General features: G+C 42.8%; 1 protein-coding gene across 5 annotated transcripts in view; it reads right to left on the bottom strand.

Moving 5' to 3' along the window:
• Positions 1-24,265, bottom strand: part of SYT7 (synaptotagmin 7) — a 412,892-nt gene that overhangs the window by 264,394 nt on the left and 124,233 nt on the right. For all 5 annotated transcript variants that reach the window (XM_088454514.1, XM_088454515.1, XM_088454517.1 and 2 more), the window contains one exon: positions 16,236-16,339. In XM_088454514.1, the coding sequence (XP_088310640.1) occupies positions 16,236-16,339 (104 nt within the window). The remainder of the gene's footprint in view (positions 1-16,235; positions 16,340-24,265) is intronic.

The following is a 24,265-nucleotide window of genomic DNA, read 5'->3' as shown; positions in this document are numbered from 1 at the left end:
AACAGACTGGAATGGATTATGTAGAGGTCACTAGATTGGTATAGAAACTAGCAGGCTGGGGCTGAACTGCATATAAACCAGCAGACTGGGGCTGAACTGCATATAAACCAGCAGACTGGAACTGCATTGCATGGAATACAGCAGATTGGGAATGGATTGTAGAGAAACCAGCAGAATTGAGCTGAATTGTATAGAAGTCACCAGATTGGGAATGGATTGTAGAGAAACCAGCAGATTGGGACTGAATAGTATAGAAACCAGCAAATTGGGGCTAACTTGAATAGAAAACAATAGACTGGGGCTGAATTGTACAGAAACGTGCAGATTGGGGCTGAATTGCATTCTGGCCACCTACATTACATACTAGTCAGATAGGGTTTTATTAAAATATACATTTTTTATTTTATAAGCATAATGACAATTGTGCATAAAAATTGTGGTAAGTTAATATTAATTTTAGGGCATCATTATTTTCGACCATTATATATTGATTTATGCTAATTAGCAATGTTTTCATTAATGTGTTTAATATCAATTTGTGGACAATTGTAGTGCTGGATTATTACCAGGATGTCTTTATTTTGGAATAAAGAATGATGGAAAGTATGTCTGGATGTAGCTGAGTGTTTTGCATTATGTTAGCTTTCCTTGGTTGTCAAAACTACTCAGTTTACTCGGGAATTAATGTTTTAATTGTTCACTTAATACAGCTCTATTTCTGTAAAACCCATTGCATGGCCTAAGCCAATCGACAACAATGGACCCTTGTAGAATTAATTATAATTTTTTTTAAATACCAAATCTGAAGATATGCACTGTGCAAAGTTCAGGCTCCTATCATTTTTATTAAATTAAACTTAAATACTGCTTGGTTAGCCAAATTTATGGATTCAATTAATTGTGTCACTTTTTTTGTGCCTAAAGCTTTTTAACACATTGCTCCGAGTTCTGCTAGAAATGCTATTCTCTGCCAAAGCAAAGGAGCAGCAAACTGGTTTTCATTAAAACGATAACACAGTCCTCGAAGACCCCGAGGTTTTAGCCAGGGCAAAATGTCTTTTTGTGGAGTACAAGGAACATCCTTAAAAATGGATCCTCTCCTACACTTTATCTAGTATCAGTAATCAGAAAATGCTGTTGTTGTACTACTCAGCAAAAGTAGCCGTATCAATGCACCTACTCCGGACTTTGCAAGCAGCACTATGTGCAAAGGGCCCGAGGTACAATAGGAATGGCTATCGACCATTGATGGTTTTAAACCATCATTGTGGTATGTGACCAATGGCAAGTGTTTCTGCTATCGTTGTGGGATGTCCGATACCACACATCAGTGGTGGAAGTCTGAAGTCGCAGCACCCAACCATCAATGGTTTCCTATCATTGGTTTAAAATCATTGACCATCAATGGCGTATATCTCGATGGATAACCCTGGCCTAAATCGGTTTCATCTGGGGGACATGGCATTCTGAGAGGGATGGGCGTCTGGTACCCATTCACTGAACCTGTAATTATGTACCTCCCAACCATCACGATTTGCGACTGGACTGTCCTGATGTCAGGGGACTGTCACGCTCTCATAATTTGTGGGAACTTGGGAGGTATTTCTGCTTCTGCACCCAGTGTAGGCAAGTGCCTCCAGAGCGTGTGGTAATGCAGTGTAGCAGTGAAGGATGGATGAGGGTGGCCTGGCACTGCAGAAGTGCTACACAGTCACATGGGGACATGGTCCCACCCACTATGTTGCACCCATGCCACAGTGTCTGCATTTGGACTTTCCCGATGTAGGAGGTTTGTAATTTGCAGAAATGCTTTAAGGTTTCAAATGAAAGTATGTATAAAAATACATTAATATATATATATATATATATATATATACATACATACACGGTCCGGCGCTCCACTCTCTTACTTTGAGGGCACCTCCATGCTACATTTGTTCTGGTAGTGAAGTGAGTTACATTCATAGAAAAATATTCTTATGCATAGGTTAAAGTTAATATCAGCATACAAAAAGTCATAATAATACAATGCCAGCTAATAAAGCCTAAACATCACAAGGAAATGTCACAGATGACATCTCATGACTAACAAAAATAACTGTACAAAGCAAAACAAAAACAAACAAAACTTGTTTCCAGTGAACAAGAAGTTGAAACCAGAATGACAACTGCAGCTACAAAATGACTTTTAAGCTTCACAATTGCTTGAGAATATCCTCCCTCTGAAGTCACTAAAGTGATGATTCCGCTTATCTCTAAATGATTACGAAGATCAATACTGAAGTTTACTCCTCAAGAGTTACACAACAGATTCATTCTAAGCATATACTGCATTTATTTGATAAAAAAACCATCGCATAAGACGGTGACATTCTGGAGTGGGGCTTTATGACTCATTGATAAACCACCTGAGGCATTGTACCTGCTGTAGAACTACATCCTTCAGTTCATAGGAGCCAGCTTTGTGGGTTCTGTGGTCACTTGAGTACCCCCAATATTCATGACTATGTGCATGGTATTTTTCAGTATTACGGGGGACAACCCCTATCATTTTGAAAATAAAGCTCTGATACCTCACTTAAGGGTTTATTTATGAAGTGCCGGGTTGTAAATCCCTACACTTCTGTTCCTGTTTATGTCCAATATTTCAAAGGGAAATGCTTTTACAAGCCGGGTCTTGCTAGTAAAAGCATTGCCCTTTTAAATATTGGGCATAAACACAAACCCCCTAGAGATTTCAGTGTTGAAGGAATTATGGTGTGAAAATAACTGCTTTACCACTGGCTACTCATACTGGAGTTGATGCTGAATTGAACTTATGGCAGTTTACGTAGTGTAAAATATACAAATCGGTTCTATGCATGCCAAATAAACAAGCCACACACATTCCTTGCAGATTTTTCGAATGCCTGTCTGCACCAGGTGAAGGTAGGACAGGGTAGGGGGGTTCTAACGTGACCGTGTACGCCAAGCCCATCCCAGTATCTCCTCAATACACTTGTACTTAATAACTTGTATTCTGCCATGTGTACAGTAGTTCAATAAATGTTGGAAAGTGCTACTTTCCTTTTAAGGCTACATGCATGAATATATTATATAATATATAATATACAGCTTTATTGCGGTGCTTTCCATCCTGGTACTCTCTCTAGCTACTGGCCCTGCCTCCAGTAGATATAATGGAGATGGTCTGGACTGGAGACGCAGCTGTATCATGCAAAAAGCAGACATTACAGGCAAGGGATCCCCACCTAAGTAATTCTGCCAATACCAGAACAGCGACAGGGACAGGGGAGAACACGACTGTCTTCTGGTAGTTGGTGCGCCTCCATGTACTATACTGTATGTACTACAGGCAGTGACCAATCATCGTTCAGTACCATGAACAGAACAAAAATTGTTTGGTCGACTGGTATGAACAATTATCAAGCAATATGTGACCATCTTAAATCTCAGGGAAGAAATAATCTCCCCCCCACCCCCTTACAGTTCTATGAGTATTGGCGGTCCTGATCATATAGTGGATCCCCCTATAGAAGACCTCTGTAAGAAGTGCTTTTTGTTTGGTAAATGAAGAAGTCATCACTTTGTAGCTCCTGCATCTTCCATGCCAAGATAAATGACTAATTGAACGCATGCTTTAGCAGATTGAGATATCTTAATTTGCATCTGGAATAAACTGTTAAATTTAATCTGGTTTCATACATTTGTGCCATCCTGTCATATTTAAGTGTTTTGCATAAATTTAGTCTGTTGCAGATTTATGTCATCAAACAATGCGTTTACTTGCAAAGATTCCTGATTGGAGTAGTTTATTATAAGGGAAAGTTCTCATATCTCCAGAAAGTTAAAAGCTTTACTCAATTATTCTACTTTATAGCAGACATTGATGATCACTATTAGAATCACATAATGTAATATTTATTACAGAGCTCACTTTATTTTGCTTTTCTGTTCTTTCTTTAGAACTCATAAATGTTTCTCGCTTAACTTCCAATTGCTCAGTACTTGTCCCTGGTCTGCAGGTATCCTGATGAAAGATTGACAATGAATAGGTTGACAGTCACTGCAATAGGTCACAAGGGACAAAAGGTCGACAGTGCAAAAGGTCGCAAGTGATAAAATGTCGACAGGATCAAATGGTCGACACACAAATAGTAAACATGTTTTTTATGGTTTTTAATGTTTTCTTCAAAATTTCTAAGTTTAGGGTTTAGAGCTAGGCACTCGGCGGGGGGGGGGGTTATGAGTAGGCTGATGGAGGAGACGGTTATGTTTAAGCACTAGGGGGAGGGTTAGGGTTATATTTAGGTACTAGCAGGAGGATTAGGGTTAAATTACAAGAAAAATGTTAGCCCTTTTGTCAGTCAACATTTTATCCCTGTTGACCTATTGCATGTTGACCATTTGGTGTCGACCTACTGACTGTCGATTGTCAATCTTTTATACCACACCCGGTCTGCAGACTGTGGGGTCTAGTTATTAATATACAGCAATAAAGTTTATTTTCTATTGCCATGAGAAATCAATTCAATTTATCATGTAACCCACCTTTACGCTCTATAAAGGGACTCTACAGTAGGTTAGTAACTCCCTTACTGTCTAATATTTACCTATTCTTAACCATTGTGTAGTGGTGTTGTATTTGTAGTCGGTACGGGCCTACATTGGAAAACCCAAATGCTAATAGCGATTACGTAATGTGGTGTATATAACACAATGTATCACTTATACCAATATTCCTGCTCACATCCTGTCCTTCCTGGATTTGTGTGGTCTCTAATGACTCTTTCCAGTAAGTAGACACCATCCAGTATAGTTTAGTTTTAAATCAATTTATATAAGAACAAGAATTTATCTTTTTGCATTACATAACTTATCACATACAGCAATGCACAGGGCCAGGGCCGTAACTAGGGGTGTGCGAGCGGTACACGTTCATTTAACGCTTGCTCATAGGTGCTGCTTTCACAATCCCCCTGAAATGCTTTTTCAAAAATAGGCAACTATGTGCAAAGCCCTGTGGGCGGCACCGCTGCTCACCCACGACTGTATCTGGCTAGCAGGGTGCCTGGAACGGCACCCTGGGGTCAGAATCTATGCAGCAGTGCCGCCTGGAGCGCCTCTAACATCCTGAAGATGCTCCGGGCATTGCTGTGACGCTCGGTGTTCGTAGCCCCGCCCCTCCACATGACATCACATGGAGGGGGCGTAGCCTGTACTGGGCGGCGCAAGCCGTAGTCACGGCTCTGTATGCAATTAGCCAATTTAACCCGTTCACTTGTGAAAACTTTTCTCCAAAAATGGTTATCGGGCTATCCAATTAGCCGCGGTTTTTACGCAGGTCCGAAATCTTCCATAGCAATTAACGCAAATTAGTTTTGACCATCTCTGAGTAGTTGATAAGTTGTACAAAAACCCCCTTTTTATTGAAAATGTCAGTACTTGGTGCAGAACCAATGGGACATTCCCATTAATGACTAATTAGGCAAAAATATTTTTTTCTCAAACTCGGTCCTCAGGACTCCACACAGGTCACGTTTTCCAGGTCACCCAGCAGGTGCACAGGTGTATTCATTACTCACTGACACATTTTGAAAGATCCACAGGTGAAGCTAATTATTTCACTTGTGATTGAGAGGAGACCTGGAAAACATGCACCGTGAGGGGTCCTGAGGACCGAGTTTGAGAACCTGTGAACTAGAGCATTACCTTTGGCCAAAAAAAAGCTTTCTATAATTTTTTCACTGTTATATGCATTTTTCTATAGCAGCTATTTGATACAATTTAAGAACCCTTTGATTATGGTCACTAACAGACTTCTATGCTGTTAACCAATATTAATTTACCATTATTTGGGGTACAGTTGATTTCCACATTTTTACCTGTACTTTTCTCCTGTCATCCCTGCAAGAATCATTATGCAAATATTTTATCGCCGGTTTCGCAATAGGATTGCACGATAAACGGGAGCACGCATACATGCGATAAGCGGCAAATTCGTGTGATGGGTCCGAAAAGTTTTCTCTGGAGAAGATTTATCGTTATCGCGGCTAATTGGATACCACAGTGACGTGCGGTGAGGTACATGGCTAGGGAGGCACTGGCTAGTATTAGAGCCAGATATACAGATACATATATGAACCCGAGGGTTCACGTGAGCATTATACAAAGGAGCAGCAGTGCATAGTGCAGGAAAGTTGGTGAGTTTTAATCAGGGACGTACGGAAAAGGTAGACAGGGGAGGCAGTGCCTCACCTGCCATACACTTTTTACTCCAGAGTTTTGACTATAAAAATTATTACTATAATACAAAGAAGATATTTTTAATATTCTCTTTACATTTTTTTTAAATCATTTTTATAGTCAAAGCTTTTGGAGTATACCTACCTATGCATGACAGGAAAGGTTCTGCTAATCTGCCTCATCTGACCGCACGTCCCCCATAGAGTTTAACTGAACCCGGCTGTCAGGTTGCCAGTGCTCAGAATGCCGGTGCTGGAATCCCAACACCAATCAGAATCCTGGCGCTGGCATCTGGGGGTGGTAAGTAGTTGGATTAGGGAGAGGGTTAGGGGTTAGGCACTGGGGGGCCTGACAGCAGCGCTTGGGGGCAGCCCGTCATGTCCTTAAGTGCCGTGTACACCCCCAAGAGTGATGAAAAGGGGCCATGTCTTAAAGACATGCCCCCTTTTCCTTAGCTACGCCTCCTTTTCGGGGGCGTGCGCAGATGTGCCCTTTCTCTAGGCCTGGCGCCCTGCCCGGTGCCGGACCTAGAGTGAACACTGCAAACGTTTATGTAAATACATGAAATATACTGTGTATACTTTTTACCTCATACATTGTACATACATATCCATTAGTAAAGGTTTTTTTCTTAAAGAAATAATAAATTAGGCATGATTTACCTCAACATACAAATATACATATATGTCATATATAACATTTGTCAACCCATGTGCACATATTACCTCAGAATATGTATTTTTATTAATACTGTAGTCAATTTAACCCTTAACCGGGGTTACAATCATTAAAATATAAGGCATATATCTTGGAATGTGCGTATGCGCAACCTGGCTAGGAGGCTCAGGTTCATGTCTTTACAGTGGAACTGAAAGACCTTACTTAGGGCCTGATTAAGCAAGGATCGCTACTGCAATTACGCACGCAGATGGCCGTTTGTTGCTTTCTGCGCATGCGTATGAATCGTAGTGCACGTGCGCGAAGGTTTCACTGCGATCAGACTGTGATCGCAGTGACTGTGCAGACTTATCGCAGAGCGATTGTCAGCAAATGACCGTTTGAGGGTGGTGACGGGAGGGGGGGGGGGGACGAAACTCAGGTGTGCCAGTGCGTTTAAATGCCGTTACAGAGGCGTGTATAAATTAGCCACTGTGATGCCATACGCAGCTTGGGCTTTCGCTGCGTGCGCTGAGGTTAGCAATTTCTGAGTAATGTCTGACCTTGTGCAAGTGTGCGTGAGGCTCTGATGGTCCTCCATGTTACCGATGGTTTTGCAGATTTGCAAAAAGTATTAGGGATGTGTGTAAGTGAAGTAGACGTCCTTTTGTTAGGCTGCAACGGCATTGCGATAGCAATTATTAACATATTTTCGCAGTGAGACTGTATGCGTAATCGCAGCTGCCCTTGGTGCAATAGAATGTGTGTGCTTTTAATGTAATCACAAATGAAAATATATTATATTCTTTTGTTATTGCCATCAAGATAGCGATAACGGAACAAATACTGTGCTGGTACATACACTGCATATGGACTTCATCATGGACAAACATACATTTCCCTGGGAGATAGGACTTTTGCGCTTTAATAAATAGACCCCTGTGTCTCATATTTACTCAGACTGTAAATAAATAAATAAAGCCTTGTTCAGACATTGTAATTTGTTTTTGCATGGCCTAGCTTTTCTTCTGAGAGCTGTGATTGTCTATTCTGAAACCCTCAAGTACTTCACTGCTCACAATAAAAGAAGCTGTGAAGCTGAATATCTATGTCAGTTCACTGAGATGCAATGCAATCTGATACTGTATAAAGTACTATGCTATGGCAATAAAACACAACGTCCAGCACACAAAGATGAAGCACTTGCAGACATCAAAGGCACTTTAACCTCTACAATTTTTTTTTTTACTTAATCTTGGATAATACAGAGGGCCTGATTCAGACGCTTTGGGGTTAGGATCTTGTGATTGTTAGGAACTGTGCATTCATCAGTGCCTGCAGCTCAGCCCCAACTCCACTGGCGGCTCCGTTTGTCCAACCGGGCTGCAATTGGGAGTGCGCATGTATCATGCTGTGGTTGTATTGTGGTCTTGTAGACAGAATAGCTGGTCATTCAGAGGTGAGCGTACCCAGAGGTCTGTCTGTTAGGGCCGGTGATAGTGATAGTGGCTGCTTTCTGTGAGGATTCAGCGTGGGATCGGCCATTACTCACCGCGGCGCCGGCTTCCCCTGACTAGCCGCGTGGTCAGACGCCAGGTGACACGCTGAGTGCTGTCCCCGGGGCCCTCCGTATCGGTCCTTTTGTCCACGTCGAGCAATAGACCCTGTCGATCTAAGTCCATGCCAACCATTTGACCATGTCTACCCTGTCAACCATCTCTGACCTATTGACTGTGGGCCTGATTCAGATTAGGGAATAGAGTCAGATAGAGCAAATAACGGTGGGCCTGATTCAGAGCCGCTCGTAAGCGGCCGCTCGTTCGCTCAGAGCGATGTTCGCACATCTGCGCATGCGTCGTAATGCGCATGCGCCAACCAGTCAGTGCACTCGGAAATCGTGTGTTCGCAAAATAGCGAGTGCCTGCTAATTTGAGTGACAGGATGAGGCGTTTGTGGGTGGTAACAGGGGAAGGTGCTTGAAAACGGGGAGTGGAGATCCGAACGCAGGCATGCCTAATTATGCGAACGGCGTTTTATGGGAGTGCACACGGTTTATGGGAGTGCATAATTAACAAAGTAGCATCATGGCACATGTGACATGGGAGGTTTTTACACTGACATGATCGTAGAGCTTAAGAGAGGGTATGGTCAACCTTAAGCTCTACGACCAGTTCTGATGGTCTCGATTAATCCTTATATGCCCGGAGATGACGTGCAATGCGTACAGAAGGGGGCGTATTTTTTTGAATTCCGACCGCTTCCTCCCCTTGGTCGACCAGCTACCGATCCGAACTTAGGGACGCAACTTGCGAGAGAATCATTTGAATATCCGGCCCCTTTTCCCGTACGACCGTGCGGCCGCTTCGACCGACTCTGAATGAGGTCCATAATGTATTATAGTTACACTTCTCATTTCAACCCTATTTTTATTAGATGACTGGGGGACCTAAAAGAAAAAGTAAAGGGGTGCAGATGTATTTTATTATAGAATTGTGTCTACTAAATACTTTTTATTGTATATATCTTGTGCACAACTCTGTCTCTGACAACCTTCTCACCCTATGCCATTAAGGCATCACATTGATCACATATTCTAGTAATTAAAAAAGAAATCTGACCTCTGCCCCAAAGGTCTGAAGAGACCAAAAGGTAATTTCCTAAATAATAAACCAGAAAGATTTGTATAGGATATTTTAATGTGATTGATGGTTCCATTTTGGTATTAAAAGTTAGCATTTGTGCCACAAACAATAGAACCATGTTAGTGTTGATGCACTTAGATTACATTTACCGGATGTACATATTTGCATTGCTGTTTGTTCCGTACATAATACAATCTAGGATATAAGGATCCCACACTCCTTCCCACTGGGTTCCTTATTGATATCCAATATGCTCTTTACAGGTCAGATATCTTAGACTGTGCTGTACTTTATTATCCCGCGGTCTCTTAATCAGCACTTACTGTACTAAATCAAACTTGTCTGTATCGGCTCTCAGAGAAATATTAATTTTGAACACATATTTAAAGTATTTAAATAAAAAATATATTTTTTAATAAAAGACCACTAAATAAATTAGAAACTGAAAACACAGATGTAAAAAATCCTGGACCAGGACAGAATTGTAAGATATATTGAATGTTACCCTCTCTTATTAGTTGAAGATATGTAACTGTCCAATCTGCCATGGTTCTGCGTCGCCTTTTGTGGAGTATTTTGGCTACCCTGGAACAGGATTTGTACTTGGTCTGCAACACTGTTTAGGTAGGTGGTACGTGTCACATGAATGCCAGGACCTAAGGTTTTCCAGCAGAACGTTGCCCAGACCATCACACTGCCTCCGTCGGCTTGCCTTCTTCCCATAGTGCATCCTGGTGCCATCTCTTCCCCAGGTAAACGACGCACACGCACCCGGCCGTCCCCATGATGTAAAAGAAAACATGATGCATCAGACCAGGCCACCTTCTACCATTGCTCCATGATCCAGTTCTAATGATCACGTGCCCATTATAGGTGCTTAAGGCGGTGGAGAGGAGTCATGCGTGGGCACTCTGGTGGGTCTGGAGCTACACAGTCCCAAACGCAGCAAGTTACGATGCGCTGTGTATTCAATTTCTGACACCTTTTATCCTAGACCACATTAACTGTTTCATCAATTTGTTCTACATTAGCTCATCTGGGACAGGACCAGACGGGCTAACCTTCACTCCCCACATGCATCGATGAGCCTTGGGTGCACATTAACCTATCACTGGTTCACCAGTTGTCCTTCCTTAGACCACTTTTCGTGGGCACTAGCCACCCCATACCGAGAATATCCCACAAGACCTGACGTTTTGGAGATGCTCTGACCCAGCTGTGTAGCCATCATAATTTGGTCCTTTTCAAAGTCGCTCAGATCCTTACACTTGCCCATTTTTCCTGCTTCAACACATCAACTTCAAAAACTGGCTGTTTACTAATACCCCTTTTACACCAAGGTCCAGGGTCTGATCCGGGATTTGGAACACGGTTCCAACCCGGATCAGACCAAGGACATGACCCCTTTCATACTGCGTCGCTGACCTGGGTTATCCCCAGGTCAGCGCCGTTCACACCGAACCCAGGTCTGCGGTGACCAGTTGCAGTGGACGCTTGAAGATGATGTAATCTCCAAGCGCCACTGAAGTCGGCCAATCAGGTAGCAAGCGGCATAACCCGGGCCATCGTGATCAAGGTTGTGCCATTTACACTGCAGTGTGACACGGGAACGACCCGTGCCCAACCCTGCAAGTTACCCATGTTGGATCCCCGGGTCACTGGACCCGGGTTGAGCCATTTCCACTGCCAAAAATCCCGGGTTGATGCGCGTTCATGTCAGTGTAAAAGGGGTATTACTGTCTAATATATATCATGCCTTGACAGGTGCCACTGTAATGAGATAATCAATGTTATTCACTTCAGCTGTCAGTGATACTGTACCTACTGTACAGTATGTGTGTCATATAGGGAATGACTACAGGTAATCCCACCTACAGATACTGTTTCTACTGTATGTGTCTCTTATAGGGGATTTACTACAAGCAATCCCACCTACAAGTGCTGTATCTACTGTATGTGTCTCTTATAGGGAATGACTGCAACTACAAGCAATCCCACCTGCAGATACTGTATCTACATATGTGCTTTTATAGGGAATTGATTACAAGCAAGCCCACCGCTACAGGTGCTGTATCTACTGTAACTAACTATACCTGAAACTTTTCAGTAATAATGATTATTTTTAGAATAGGAATGGAAAAGGCGCTCCTTACACTTGATAGAAGTGCTATGCATTGTGCAGATAAGAGTCTTGTAAGCATTAAACACTCAGCGTGTTGTGCATAATAACAGTTTGGGAAATTAATTTGTACAATATGAGGATAGCCTGTCATTACAAACTTGCTAAGTTGGTGTTTTTACCATATACATGTTTTATTGGTTTCATCTCAAGCAGGAGATTTTGTTTCAGGCAATTTACATTTCATGAGCTTCAACAACATTTTCCAATAAAGAATTCACAGCACGAACTCCATTTTCTGTATCCGATCTGATGGGAATTTAGTGCACCAGTAGGAAACCAGTATTGCCGCCAGCTCTGAGTGGTAGTCTGCACACTGGTCTAGCTTGCAGCTTCTACTTGTGTTGGAATTATGCAGCCAAGTAGCCACACAAATGAAATATATAATGGCCATTATATTATGTGTGTAATTGCAGTATTCCCCTTCCTAGCAAAGGTGTATGTCCTTCAATAATTACTGTGTTTATTCCTTCTTCAACAGATATACTTATCAAGTTTTATTTGTCTCATTGAATGAGTTATAGGGGTATATTTACTAAAGTGCAGGTTTTTAGAAGTGGAGATGTTGCCCATAGCATCCAATCAGATTGTAGCTATTATCTTCTAGAACAGGGGTGGGGAACCTTTCTTCTGCTGAATGCAATTTTGATATATATAACACTAATCGCGGGCCCAGTGCAGGCCACGCCCCCTCCGTGTGATGTCACATAGGGGCGGGGCAACAATTGTCGGTGATTACTGCAATGCCCGAAGCATCCTGAGGATGCTCTGGGGAGTTGTAAGGGCAGCGGTGTGACTGTATGAAGCGTCCTAAGGATTCTCCAAGCGGCACTGCTCCATAGATTGATGAGGCTAGATTGATGAGGCTAGCAGAAGAAAGCTCCGAGGGCCAGACCAAATGATTCCTGTGATTCCCCATCCCTGTTCTAGAAGGTGCTAGATAAATGTTAAGTAGAATCTGATTGGTTACTATGAGCAACATCTCCACTTCTAAAAACACACACTTTAGTAAATATACCTCACACGTGCTAATACATTTTGCTGTAATAAAGTCATATTTTACTACTCTCCCAAACTAAATTCTATTTTGTTCTCCTGGATTCAGAAAGCAACTTATCCCCCTGTATCCTTCCCACAGTGGAGAATTGCCTCAATAAGACCAATTAGTGATGCCGCTCTTAGCATTTTGAGAGAGGCCGCCATATTAACGCAGATCACATTGCCACATCCCCCGCGAGCTCTCCAGGTGTGGAGCAACATAAAATGGGAAAGTACGAAGACATTTCAAATCACAAATAAGCAGCGACTACCGCCGGCTTCCTGACTACATGCCGATAGGACGTAGGAGCAGTTGGGTGGATCAGGGCTGTCTCTGGTTATGTGTAGATTAGGTGCATGAGTGTGTCTAAATTTAAAGTGGACAAAATAGATTTATTTTTTCTCAATGGGATTGATTACATGACTGGCGGGGGTGGTAAAAGTACATTTACTTGTAAGTGCACAGCATGACCTCCCTCTTTCCCCCTCCACTTCCCATAACGGGACGATGTGACTCGGGCCCTAGGTTGGTGTGATAGGGTCAATCCAGGTCATGCATCCCGGGTCTGCTACCTGGGTCGCTAGCATTGTTAATCCCGTGTCCGACCCAGGTAACCAGCGGCGTGAAAGGTATGACCCGGGTCATGCCTAAAAGGCTGCTGATTGGCAGACTCAGGAGTGCTTGGGGATGACGTTATCTCCAAGCATCCTGTGTGAATGGCAACGAACAACCCAGGTTCAACGGGCAGTCTGAACGGGGCAAGTCATCTGATGCCTGGCTTCAATCCGTATTCAGTATCCTGGGTCGGACATGGGTCAGAGCCGGGGCTTTAGTGTGAAAGGGAGCTAAGTGGCTAATTTGGCCCTTCGATCTTAAGCTCTCCTTGGTCAATTAAGAGAATGTAACTTCAGCCTAACACTCTGAATCCTAGCTCTTATAAACAGATGTAGCCACGCTCATCTATCCTGCGATACGCTGGCTTCACGGCATTGATGGCGTGACTAGTGTGCCTACGTCTATGGCGTGCATGTGCATATGCACGGGCACACAATAGATTTCAATGGGGTAATCACCGGCTGCAAGCGCTCGCGGCCTGGCGAATGCTGCGATTTGTTGTGATGCGTGCACATGTGTGGGCGCATTGTGGCAAAGATGAGGGTGGCTACATCTGTAATCCTGACCATTGCCTAAGAAATCATCTCAAACTTCTAATAGTTCTAGATCTAATATGAGCCATAATCCAAATCTATGACAAGGTCATAAAAGTCCTTTAAAGGTCATTAAAGCTCTTAGCTGTTCCATACAAAATGAGCCTTAAGGCCCCCATACATCAGCAATTGATTGCAGCAATCGTGCAATTTGCAATCGATTGTGTATAAAAATCTTTCCCTTTTTCAATCGATTGCAGATTGCAGAATTGCCACAATCGATTGAAAAAGGGAAAGATTTTTATACACAATCGATTGCAAATTGCACGATTGCTGCAATCAATCTCTGATGTATGGGGGCCTTTAGAAACAGTGCCAGACTACATTATGATATCATTAAACATCAACAGGTAGATGTATCTCATGACCATGAGTGCAGGTGCGGCAAGTGTCTTGGAACAGATTTTTTTGGTTCCTGGTCCTGCAATGTGTCCAAACAATACTGTACAATAGCAAAGCACCTGTGTCCTTCCCTATTGTGAAAGGAAATCTGAGTTTTTCTCTTGTTAGCTACTGTAGGCCTAACCTGGCTATCTTGCATAGAACAGCTGAATCAGCAGCAGACAACCCACAGGTGGAAACACCTCCCTTAAACAAACATATGTTTTCAATATATTAATTTGGGAAAGACACTTTAAGATGGGCTTTGGTCAAATCAATTTGGCCCCTATTTACTACAATGGTTGTAGTCTGATAATTTCACCTAAATTTGCATTGTGAATTTAGGAATTATCACGAGTATGTATTAACATTCTCAAGCAGGGACAGAGCTTTCGAGAAAGCTCTGTCCCTGCAAATCATCACCGCACACTTCTCACTGTATTTTTTGCAAAAGAATACAGTAATGGTGCATACACACGGTCAGATTTTCTGTCAGATTTGAATGATAACGATTTAAAAAATCCTTCAATGGTTCATATCTGAAAGAAAATCTGATATGCGAGCCTGTAATGATGAACAATGCGCGTTCCCAATTGTCAGATAACGATATCTGACATCTCATGTGTTTGCAGTAAAATTTGGTAGATTTCATTCATTTTAATACTGTCTGAAATCGTTCAAATCGTTTGTAAAATCGTTCAAATCATTGGTAAAAATCGTTCAATCGTTCATCTGACAGATCTGACCGTGTGTATGCACTATAAGAGTGCCTCTGCGCATGCGCCACCATTGGCTAGCGCTACCATCCACCCCCACCCCCCTTGTCCCACTGCACGCACTTACCCGCCTCTCTCACCCAGTCAGCTGGTCTCCAGGCATCTGGTCTGTGACCGGTGCCACAGTGCACAAGCCCAGGTGACCAGCTGACTGGAGGAAAGAGCTCACTAGATCACCGGACCCTTGCCTGCAGGTAAGTGTTTGATTTTTTTTGTTTAAACTATTATTTTTCACAGTGATTAGCTTGTGGTCTATCCCTTCCTTGCAACTCGTATGTGTAGAAGAAAAGAATTGCTCATCTGCGTCCGACATGGTCAGTACGTCCGACTCAGGATCAGGCCCACTGTGTCCTAGGGATTGATTCATTACCAATCGCAACTGTGATTACGCACGCAATCCGCCGATTGTTGTGTTCTGTGCATTCGTATGCATCTCAGTGCGCGATCCAGCCACTGCAATCGGGACTGCGATCGCAATGACCACGCAGACCCATCGCAGAGTGAATGACAGGAAGTGCCGTTTGTGGGAGGTGACTGGGGGGGTCGACGAAACGCGGGTGTGTCAGTGCGTTCAGATGCCGTTGCAGGGGCGTGCATAAATGATCCACTGCGATGCCATACGCAGCTTGAGTACTGAAGGTTAGCAATTCCTGAGTAAGGTCAGGGCTTGTGCATGTGTGTGTGAGGCTGCGATGGTACTCCATGTTACCGATGGTTTCACAGTCTTGCTAAACATTACGGATGTGTGTAAAGTAAAGTGGGTGTCCTTATGTTGTGCTGGGCCGGCATAGTGATCGCAGTGGATTAGCATACAATCGCAGTGAGACTGCGTGCGTAATCGCTATTGTAATCGCAGTTGTGATCCGTAATGAATCCAGCCCCTAGTGTTGCATGCAGTATTTTCTCTGACCAAATCTGAATTAGTGGTCCTTAAAACTGCAATAATAATCTCCTAAGTGACGAGCTCAGAGGACGCACATTATGAGCTTTCTGCTACAATTAGCTGCTGTTATCTGCGGTCACATCTTATAAATGAACACTTATCAGAGCACTGCACATGTGACCGACATGGAACAGGAAGAAGACTGGCAGATGCTGTACACTTACTAGTTTACGCTGGCACCACTGGCAGAGTCCGCACATGACGATGGTGATACTCAGGCTGAGGGCGAGGACACCGGACACTATGATTACCTCACTGGTTGGAGCTCCTGAGAGATAGAAAGAGATAATGAATGGGTGGAAGTAAACATTGAGTTGAAATGCACAGAACATGTAAATTGACAGGAAGGTAAACTGAGAAAGTGCAAAGAGAGTGTCAGACTTGTGACAACTTGTATTAAGGCAAATGTGTAAAACTAGATAATGTAGGACACATTGGGGTACATTGACATATTTAACCATGACATGATCGCTTAATTGTGACTGAATAGTTACCAAGTGTACTCGGAATCCCCAGTCAAAATCTTAAAGAGTTCAAAGCACTAATTTTACATATCAGATGAGTTTGCTTTGCCAGAGTGGGTTAATATAATAGGCACTGATGATGCGATGAGGCAAAATCTAAAGCTGGGTACACACTATATGCGATCCGTTGTATGATACAGCGTATTGACAGGGCTGTAGAGAGGCGGCCCGGGCCCCATTACTATCGGGGGGTGTGGCCTAATTGCGAGAGGCATCGCCATGCCCTCTTAGGAAAAAAATCCCTATTTCGTTGAGGAGAGGGGCGCTGTGATTACTTCAGCCCGGCGCAAATCTCCTCTTCCCCCCATGGACAGAGGAGAAGAGACTACTGCTGCTGCTCAGAGGCAGCAATCTCCCTGGTCTCCAATTGCAGCCCAGCACACAGCAGCATGTGCTGGGCTGCTGACAGGTAAGAGGGAGGGGGGCAAGGTCGGATAATTAAGTTATTGAGCCATTCATCAAGAAGGTAATGCAGGAGATATCACAGATATCTCCTACTTACCTTCCTCTGGCAGAATGGCCCGCTGTCCCCATACACTAGTATCACAGATATCTCCTACTTACCTTCCTCTGGCAGAATGGCCCGCTGTCCCCATACACTAGTATCACAGATATCTCCTACTTGCCTTCCTCTGGCAGAATGGCCCGCTGTCCCCATACACTAGTATCACAGATATCTCCTGCTTACCTTCCTCTGGCAGAATGGCCAGCTGGTAATGGCCAGCTGTCCCCATACACTAGTATGGGGACAGAATTCATCAAGCTCTTCAGATGGCGAGTGCTCTCGCTTCGGACTCGCAACCCACTCCTTCCCTATGGGAAGGAGTCCCAGGTTGGGAAGAGGGATCCTTTCGGATCCCTCAGCCGCTGTCTGGCTCCTTCCGCCAGACGTCGGGGCTCTTGTGCGCATGCGTGACCTGTAGGTCACTGCTCCGAAGCCGCTCGGGGGACAGCTGACTTTCGGATCACCTGTCACCACGCCGGATCAATGCTGAATTGCTCCGGATTCCACGGCGAGTTAGAATGTTAATTATCGAACGAACCCCGATAATTAACAACATGAATAGACTCCCAAATATTTCTAAAACATCGCCACACTGCCCGACCCTATACAGTTTTGAGAATTAAACAAAAGCATTCTGAAATGGAGACGTTGGACTGTACTAGGTGAAGGCTTCTTTCACACCTTTTTCTTTCATTAACATTGCTCTCTTTCTTATTGTATACTGTACCTCTCCCCTCTGTCTACCATATATCACAATGATCTCCCTCCTCCACTCATCCCTTACATCGCACTCTCTCTTATTGTATATTCTACCTCTCCCCTCTGTCTACCATATATCACAATGATCTCCCTCCTCCACTCATCCCATACATTGCACTCTCTCATTGTATATTGTACCTCTCCCCTCTGTCTACCATATATCACAATGATCTCCCTCCTCCACTCATCCCTTACATCGCACTCTCTCTCTATGCTTCATCTCCTCCCACTAACATGTTTATACCTCTCCTCCCACCCTATTGTCTCTACTCCCCAAATCATCTATTAATCCATTGTTGCCTTTTGTAGTACAGTTCGTTGAATGCATATACAGCATTTGTGTACTTACTTATTAACATAACATATTATATTGAATGCTTATACAGTAGTATTATAGAATTTCTAGTGTTTAAAAAAAGCTCTTCTCTAAGAAAAACTCATAATCCATTGTTCTAAATCTAATAGCTGAACAGTGCAATAAGCTTAATGGAAAAAAACATTATGCTCTTGTCGGGAAAACAAGTCATTTATTTTTATGGAATAATTTTCTCTTGATAATATGGTGCAAACAGTCCAATGTGCAGTAATCCAAAGCAGCCAGTAAGACATTCGTTTTGAATCTTTGATTAATCTAGTACATACAAGTTAGATTAATGCAAGTTAACAGCTACTTGGTCGCTACTGGTTACACCACGTTCGTAGTAGTTGCATTCGGCTGTTAAATACAAATAAGCCTTTGCTACAAGATACAGATCCACTTTAATCAAGGATACTGTAATAGGGCCCATACAGATGTGTCCTCCTCATACACCTAGCCTCAATAAGCTATACAGCAAGAGAAGTCTGAGCCGCCAGGTTCCGTGTGACTCTATGCACCAAGCGTCTTTTTTGTATCTCTTTCGGACGAAAATGAGTCATAGGAGCATATTCAATTAGGTGCGAGAAGGCCGTTTCTGCGGAAAAGTTTACCCGGTAACATCTTTTCGCCAGGTAAAAAACTTATCCCTGTATTCAATTCCAAAGACTTTTGGCCGGTGCGGAAAATCAATGCATTGACCACCCTGCACCCTTGGGACAGACCCCCAAAGGTAAACGCTATAAAAAAAAGTTTAAAAAATTCTTTAGAACACCCCAAAAAATTACTTTGAAAAAGGGAGCGAAAAAGTACAAGTTGGGGGACAAACTTAAAAACTAGCGAAATAGACTCCAGGGGGGGTCCCCAAGTATGCCCCAGGTGTTTTTATAATTGCAGGTGCTTGCGGCAGGTGGATTTTTTAAGTTTTTTAAAACTTCACTTTAGCAACTTTAAAATATGATAGCACCCATTTTCAGGTACCCCAAATTTGCTAAAACTAGTTATTTTCACCAAAAAACAATGCTAAATGCTATTCTTCACCACTTATGCAAAGACGCTAAATAACAGCTATTGAGAGCATTTAAGTACCCCAAATACCTTCAGCAGGGCTATTCAGGGGCAGTTATAGTGATCCCCAATGTCAGTGCATCTTTTGGGGGGGGTGTCAGGCTGATTTCCCCAAATCTGACAGTACTTTTCGCCAGGCCCGAATACGCCGGGTCCCGTTTTCACCGATTTGTAATTGAATACGGGGATATGCGGTGACGAGCGCGATACTTTCCCGCATGGAAAACCAACGATGACAGCGAAAAGTCTGGCATGCGAAAAGTATGGGACTTTTCGCACCTAATTGAATATGCCCCTTAGTTGCAATCGGATGCGACATATCTGTGTGTGACTGAGTCTGTAAATGAACAATGGAATTTGGCGTGGACATAAGCTGCAGTTGCGGCATCGTGCCCAGATTCAGACTCAGTCGCACACAGATATACAAGTGTCGCATATCAAATTAATCAGCACAGTCTCCTGGTGTGTCATCGCATTGCAACTAAGATGCATTTTCGACCAAAAAAGACACAAAGACGATGCTCAGTGCAAGCAGACCTGCCGCGCCGAGAGGGACTATTTGCTGCGAATTCAGCGACAGTGTTTGAGGATACATCTAAACATCTCTAATCCATCAATATGCTCCCAAACACTGCAGATATTATGTACCAGCAATTTGCAGATCATTTTCACCAAAGAACATATCTGCCAATTGTGAAAGGCACATCATACCATACACTGACAATCTACAGCCCTGATTGGGTGAAGAAATCCAACATATTGGACAACCTGATTCGCTAATCACTTTTTGTTCGGAATCTGTGATCGGTGAACTCTATACATTGCTGTTTTTTTTTTCCACAGTCATCTGCAAAACGCAGAATTGTCCCCAATTGATTGCTGATGTATGGGCCCCATTAGGTTTACTTTAATAACTTTATATCGGTCCAAATATATTAAAATATCTGTTTTGTCTCCTCTACGTGATATACCACTTTAAATCCGCAACGACATTAACACTCAGAGGAATATCTTGCACTTGCCCTCTCCCCGCACGCTGAATGAAATGTGTTTAATCAGAATACAAGGCACATCAAATACTGCGGGTACAGGAGGAACATAAACACTCCTGCATGGCAGCCTTATATAAGACAAAACATCCCTGCAGGATTCAATGAATGCCTCATTTTTAGGCACAGCACTCCAGTTTATACTAACAATCAAGACTCTATTATAGAAATGATCTCCCTCCATTCTCTGTACATAATCAGACCTCTCCTCTCCCTAGTTTTAGATATTTGAAGGCACATACTGTACAAAGCTGATTTCCAATGGTGCCTCCAACTGTTCAAAAAAAATTTTTTTTAACTGTTTGAAACAAGTTAGTGTTCAGTGCTGTCACAGGCCGACGTTGTATCTAGCAAGGACATTTACTAAGTGCAGTGCAAACCTTATTCAGATGTGGACACAATGCCGATATTTACATAGTTGAGCGACTATCGGCCATCACTTACGCACTACGCACACGCCAAGATACCTTAGCGATGCCACTCGCAGTGAGAATTCCTTCGCAAAGTGATTGACATTCAGGGACTGCTTGGGGCCGGTTACGCAGGTGTGTCGTGACAGTTTTTGGGGCATGTATCTGCGTAAATCTGCGATCCCATAAGCAGAGAATATGGCGCCAGCATCTCAGCTCCCTCGGCCATTCTACGAGACCATGAGGTTACTCAGATGGTTGATTATCGAAGGATCGGCGATCGCTGCTGCATATTTGTATTCACTTGATTGGATTGGAGAAGCTGCTGGTGGGTGTCTCAATACTTTTCCAGGCGGCTAAAGAATTAGTATACTAACGCACAGCAAGCGCGTACGGGAACTCAATCAAGCCCCTTTCATTAACAGAGATGGGCAATGGGTTCAGTCCATTCTGAAATCGAAAAAAATTTGCTAATGGAAAAATATTCCATAAGTGCAAATAACGTCCACTCTAGAACCAGGCCAATCACAGCACATGGAATGTACAGTACAGTAGCCAACCTGCAAGCATCAACAAATGCCAAATTTCCGTAGAATTCTAACAGGAGAGATCACTCGACCAGTTGCTCTCTATGGGGTCTAGCCGGGATGTAGTCAGGATACCGACGTCCGGGAAGCCGTCTGACTGAATCCCAGCATCGGAATCCCGATGTAGGACTAGTGTATGGGGACGACGCGCCATTCCACCAGAGCAAGGTAAGTAGGAGATATCTGTTTTGTGTGCATACTTGTACATGCATTCATATGGACACTGATCCATGGGTTACAACTGCTATGCTTCTTTATTCAGCCATTTGCAAACTATTGGCATACTATACACAAGACTACCACCCACTCCCCAGCATTCCCCATGGTCCTAGGGACCATCACTGAAGATTCAGGCTTTCACATACAAGTTAGGGAGTGTCTACAAACATTAGGCATATCTAATGCAATAACATCACATCCTCTTTTCTTTAAAAATAAGCCCTGTATCCTTCAGTGCAATAATTCAACAATGTAATATGTTAAGAATATCATCTAACATGTTTCAATAAGTCTCTCAGGTCTGCGAATTTCTCTTTTGGATCTTTCATACACAGTCTGTGTTTCATCAACCATGTTGGACCTTTCTTGAATCATGGTTTGTTCACAGTTATCCAGATTATCATACATGTCAGATGAAGGATGTTCTTCAGTCATGTTGTCTTCACATTGGTTAGGCTGAGATCTTAAATCCACCAGATTTCTTCTTACTTCTGTTCCACGCTCTGTGCGTATAGTATAAGATCTTGGTGCTACTTGTGCTTGCTCAGTATCTGTCTGCATCCAAATGCCTTTCTCATAGTCTAGGAGACGGACTTGGTCACCTGATCTAAGATCAGACAGGCTTTTTGCTCGTCTATCATGGAACAGTTTTTGTTTCACCTGTTGTCGTTCCTTACTCAGTCTGACTAATGTTGAACTATGCGTTATAAGCAGTTCATCATGTATTTGAAGATTTGCTCTAATTCTCCTTCCCATCAACATTTGTGCTGGAGAGAATCCATTCTGCAGAGGTATACTGCGGTAGATTAAGAGACTTTTGTAGAAATCTCCTTTACCTTCCTGTGCTTTTTTCATGAGACTCTTTACAGTTTTTACTGCACTTTCCACCAATCCATTTGACCGTGGATAGTGGGGACTTGACGTAGTATGGACAAATTCCCAATCATCAGCAAATTGTTTAAATTCAGCACTGGAAAACTGAGGATCATTGTCAGTGAACACCTCCATAGGAACAACATGTCTTGCAAAGATTGACTTCATGCAATTGATTACAGCTTTACTAGTAGTTGTATGTAGTGTCTTCACCTCAGGCTAATTAGAATAATGTACGTCTTTCCATTACAATCAAACAATCTGCGCCTACCTTCTGGTATGGTCTCTCTGGCACTGCATGAGGACTCAGCGGTTCGACTGGTTGCTTTGGACTAAACATAAGACATAACGCACATGTAGCTGTTGTCTGTGCTATGTCTTGGTTCATTCTTGGCCAATACATCACTTCACGTGCCCTCCGCTTACATTTTTCTTCTCCTAAGTGGCCTTCATGTATCTTGCACAGCATAGTTTTTCTTAGTTGTGCAGGTATGACAAACCTATTGCCTTTGTAAATGATGTCATTGACAACAGTAAGGTTACTGCGGTACATCCAATAATCATGAATAGACAGTGGACAAACATTTTTTCTGCTGGCCATCCTTTCAAAATGATGTATTTTAACACTTTCATTGTGTCATCTGTCTCTGTTTCTTTTCTAATCTGTTCTTGTCTTGCAAGAGACACTGGGAGAGAAGCTACAATCAAATCCACATATGCTTCTATCCCTTTTTCCATCAGACTTCCGGAACCTTCACTTTTGTCCACAGCACGAGAAATTGTGTCAGCAATGTACATGTATTTACCGGGACAGTACAGCAATTGTACATCATATTTCTGTAGTCTTATAAGCATTCGTTGAATTCTCATGGGACAGTCATGCAACGATTTAGTCATGATAGCTACCAATGGCTTGTGGTCAGTTTCTACTGTAAACGCTTGACCATACACACATTGATGAAATCTATCACATGCATAAGTGATTGCTAGAAGTTCTTTTTCTATCTGAGCATACCTTGTTTCAGCACTTGTCAACGCTCTAGATGCATAGATTAGAGGTTGCCATGTATCTTCATGTTCTTGCAACAATACAGATCCTAGGCCAAATTGAGAAGCATCTGCTGAAATTCTTATTCTTTTTGCAGGATCAAAGAATCTTAGTACCGGTTGCTCTGTAATGGTCTGTTTCAGTTTTTGCCAACTTTCTTCTTGTTCATGTGACCACATCCACTCATTATCTTTGTCCAATAACCATCTAAGAGGAGCTGATTGTTCTGAAAGTTGAGAAATAAATTTTCCTAAGTAATCATTCCTAAGAATCTTCTGACGTCATCTTTGTTGTTAGGACGTTCCATATTCACTATGGCTGATATTTTCCTTGGGTCAGGCTTCACACCTTGATCTGAGACTACGTCACCCATAAAGGTAAGTGTTTTCACGCCAAATTCACATTTGTCCTTGTTTAGCTTTAGATTCACTTTTCTGGTAAGTTCCATCATTTGTCTCAATCTAGAGTCATGTTCTTCCTTTGTAGAACCCCAGATAATATTGTCATCCATCATTGTTTCAACACCTGGAATATGTTAAAAAATCATGTGTATTCTTTTGTGGTATACTTCTGGAGCGGACAGTATCCCATATGGTAGTTGAAGAAATCTGTATCGACCTTCTGGTGTATTAAATGTACACAGCTTTGAGCTGGTTTCATCTAGCTTCATTTGCCAGAATCCTGAAGATGCGTCTAATTTACTGAACCATTTTGCTCCCACAAATTGCGACATGATTTTATCTCTGGTTGGTAATTTGAAATGTTCTCTTTTAATAGCTTTGTTTAAATCTCTAGGA

Source organism: Taudactylus pleione, unplaced genomic scaffold, assembly GCF_031769625.1.
Source record: "Taudactylus pleione unplaced genomic scaffold, aTauple2 ptg000619l, whole genome shotgun sequence".
NCBI classification, from domain to species: domain Eukaryota; kingdom Metazoa; phylum Chordata; class Amphibia; order Anura; family Myobatrachidae; genus Taudactylus; species Taudactylus pleione.
This window is presented reverse-complemented; position numbering and strand designations above follow the sequence as displayed.